At 29.7% G+C, this 3,136-nt stretch overlaps 1 protein-coding gene across 1 annotated transcript; it reads left to right on the top strand.

Moving 5' to 3' along the window:
* The first annotated feature begins 508 nt into the window (after positions 1-508).
* Positions 509-2,620, top strand: LOC125860595 (protein ZW2-like). Its single transcript, XM_049540594.1, has 2 exons — positions 509-995; positions 2,325-2,620. The coding sequence occupies exons 1-2, from the start codon at positions 515-517 to the stop codon at positions 2,564-2,566; spliced, it is 723 nt and encodes a 240-aa protein (XP_049396551.1). The 5' UTR covers positions 509-514; the 3' UTR covers positions 2,567-2,620.
* The last annotated feature ends 516 nt before the right edge of the window (positions 2,621-3,136 follow it).

Genomic DNA, 3,136 nt, shown 5'->3' with positions numbered 1-3,136 from the left:
TTATTGGACATGGGAAAAATAGCAGAGAGTGAGCCATTTGTCGTTACCTAAACATAGAATTGTTTGGTCTCATCTTATGATGCCAAGTAGGATTGACAAGTGCCTGCCTTTTCATCTAAATCCAGTACTCTATCCGTTTAAAAAAAAATGATTTAATTTGACTTGACACAAAATTTAAGAAAATAAAGATAATTTTTCGATTTTGTAAATCTAAACTAAAATTATGTCAAATATATTAAAACGTCTATTAATCTTGTGTCGTCAAACATGTCATATGAAAAACTGAAGTGTCATCAATAAAGAAAATGAAATAGAATAAAAAGAACAATATGTTATTCTTTTTTAATAGATGAGTACAAAATTATATCAAATCAAAATCAGATAAATCGAAAAAGAAAAAGAAAACTTTTTGTTACATTTTTTTTATTTGTATAATTTATGGTCTCTTATAATATATAAGTGTGTGTCTTCTTTACTACTTTTACTTTCATAAAACTCAAAAGAAAAACCAAATATGGCACCAGGGTCATCTAGAGCCAACATTAGTGTTGGTTCATTTGAGGCTTTTCTTCAAGGTTGGTTCTTACGTCAAGAACAATTCTTGAATGAACTTACCATAACACAAACCACACTTGATGAATCAATAATGAGAAACCTTATTTCGCGTATTTTAGCTCATTATCAAGAATATTACGAAGAAAAATCAAGAATGTCACATATAAATGTGTTCTACATGTTTTCACCGTCATGGTTTACTCCATTAGAAAAAAGTTTCTTATGGATTGCTGGGTTCAAACCAGGATTAGCTTTTCCCCTTGTTATGAATTCCGTTAATGATTTGAGTGAAAATCAAATCGAAAGGATTAATAGGCTTAGAATCGAAACGAGGATCGAAGAGAGGAATCTTATGGACAAAATAGCTAAAATTCAAGAAAGTGTCGCTGCCCCGCCGTTGATGGGACTCGCACAACAGTACGGAATGGAAATGCTTCGAGGTATCTGTCTAAAAGTTTAAGTTATTAAAAAAATTCACTCACTTTGATCTATTTAAATATCGCTTATATAAGTATCGTTTTAGAAAATCAACACACACATTTATGGCTTGTTTCATAATTGTCTTTGCTTCAATAAATGATTTGTATAAAAAAAAAATTATAAGTAGACGTAAGATCTGGTACGTTCTACATATTTTCTGTAGATGTCACAATTGGGATTATATTGAATAATATTATATATGTTGTTATTTTTTTGTAACATATTTTAATAAAAATTGATAAGTGAAGCTTTGGATTTATATCATTAAATGTTTTTTTTATTCAATGTCAAAACTTTATACGTTTTTTTTAAAAAAAGGACCTTATGAGTACTTCCCGTGCGAGTTTGATTATTCCGCTAAATTAACAAAGATTTTTTCTATTTGTCTATCTGGCGCTGATTTTTCTTCTTCTGTTTCAATTTATGTGACATTATTTGGATTTCGAGAGTCAAATAATTTAATTTTGATTCTGAATTTAGACATAAAATCTTTAAGTTTTTTAAAATAAAATTTACATATCTGAGAACTACTTATAAAAAGTCCTATGAATAAGTCACAATAACTGATAATTCAATTACTTTAAAAAAAATAAAATATATATATATATAATCGTTTTTTTTTTTTTGAATCTCGAAAATTCAAACAATATTTGAAAAGGACCTTTGGGGAGTACACAATCATGTTATGTCTCGATACGATACTTCACGTGCGAGTTTGATTTCCTTTTCATAAGCCCAACATGTAGAGTTATTTTATTTAATTATTTTTGCTTTTCGAATGACAGTAAAATTTGAACCTAGGACCTTTTGTCTGCTCTAATACTTTGACGATCTCATATACTTTTACTTACTTAATTATATTTCGTAGACGGAGAAATTACTGAGGTGGATGAGGNGACTGTGAATTCAAACATAAAATCTTTAAGTTTTTTAAAATAAAATTTATATATCTGAGAACTACTTATAAAAAGTCCTATGTATAAGTCACAATAACTGATAATTGAATTATTTTAAAATATATATATATAAAATCAATTTTTTTTGTTTGAATCTCGAAAATTCGAACAATATTTGAAAAGGACCCTTGGGGAGTACACAATCATGTTATGTCTCGATACGATACTTCACGTGCGAGTTTGATTTCCTTTTCATAAGCCCAACATGTAGAGTTATTTTATTTAATTATTTTTGCTTTTCGAATGACAGTAAAATTTGAACCTAGGACCTTTTGTCTGCTCTAATACTTTGACGATCTCATATACTTTTACTTACTTAATTATATTTCGTAGACGGAGAAATTACTGAGGTGGATGAGGAGATAGAGATACTAAGAACAGCAGTGGAGAATGTAGTGACAGATGCAGATAGATTGAGGACAAGAACAGCAGATAGTGTGGTGGGAATACTAAATCCTTTGCAAAGTTTGAAGTTTTTGGCAGCAGCAGCACAACTTCAGCTAAGAATAAGGATGGCTGGAATGCAGAGGGAAGCAGAGAGAAGACACCAAATGGATACTTCAAATGGTTGGTAGATTTGGTTTTCACTTAAGTTAGAATGGTAGTTCCCGCCCCTGGGGCGGGAATCAAATAAAACCAAATAAATGACTACTTGAATCGCGGTTTTGAGCATAAAAAACTGTGTTTGGCTTTTAAGATTTGTTTGATAAATAATACTCAAATAATGTAAGATGAAAAGGTTTTTGGTGTGTTATATCTAAGTTGGGACTTATTTTGTAGTAGTGGTAGTAGATAATTGTTAGCTAGGCAGTATATATATCATAAGACTGGGTGAATGTTTTACCTTGTTGCTTTTACAATAACTTTGTTGTATTGTCTTTATAATCTTTATATTGTTTTTCAATTAATTAGTTTTATGCAGCTTGTCTTTTTTTCAATCACGCTAGCGCGCGGATTCAGGATTTTCACTAAGCGAGTTCAAAAAATAAAAATATAAGTAGTGTTTTTTGAACCCCTAAATCGCTAAATCAACTTTTAGTCTTGTGTTTAGAGGATTCAAAGTCTATATATATACTAAAAATAAAAATAAAATTTATATATATGGTATAATTTTTAGAAAAGATAACCCCTTGCTCCCTTCTTGA

This window comes from Solanum stenotomum, chromosome 3 (assembly GCF_019186545.1).
Source record: "Solanum stenotomum isolate F172 chromosome 3, ASM1918654v1, whole genome shotgun sequence".
Classification (NCBI taxonomy): domain Eukaryota; kingdom Viridiplantae; phylum Streptophyta; class Magnoliopsida; order Solanales; family Solanaceae; genus Solanum; species Solanum stenotomum.
The sequence above is the reverse complement of the archived record's forward strand: the minus strand, read 5'-3'. Positions and strand labels throughout refer to the sequence as shown.

What these genes read in the sequence shown, in the direction of transcription:
- LOC125860595 (XM_049540594.1), top strand. Translation starts at nt 515, where the DNA reads ATGGCACCAGGGTCATCTAGAGCCAACATTAGTGTTGGTTCATTTGAG. An exon ending in CGGAATGGAAATGCTTCGAG is followed by an intron (nt 996 to 2,324) that starts GTATCTGTCTAA and finishes TATATTTCGTAG; the next exon opens with ACGGAGAAATTACTGAGGTG.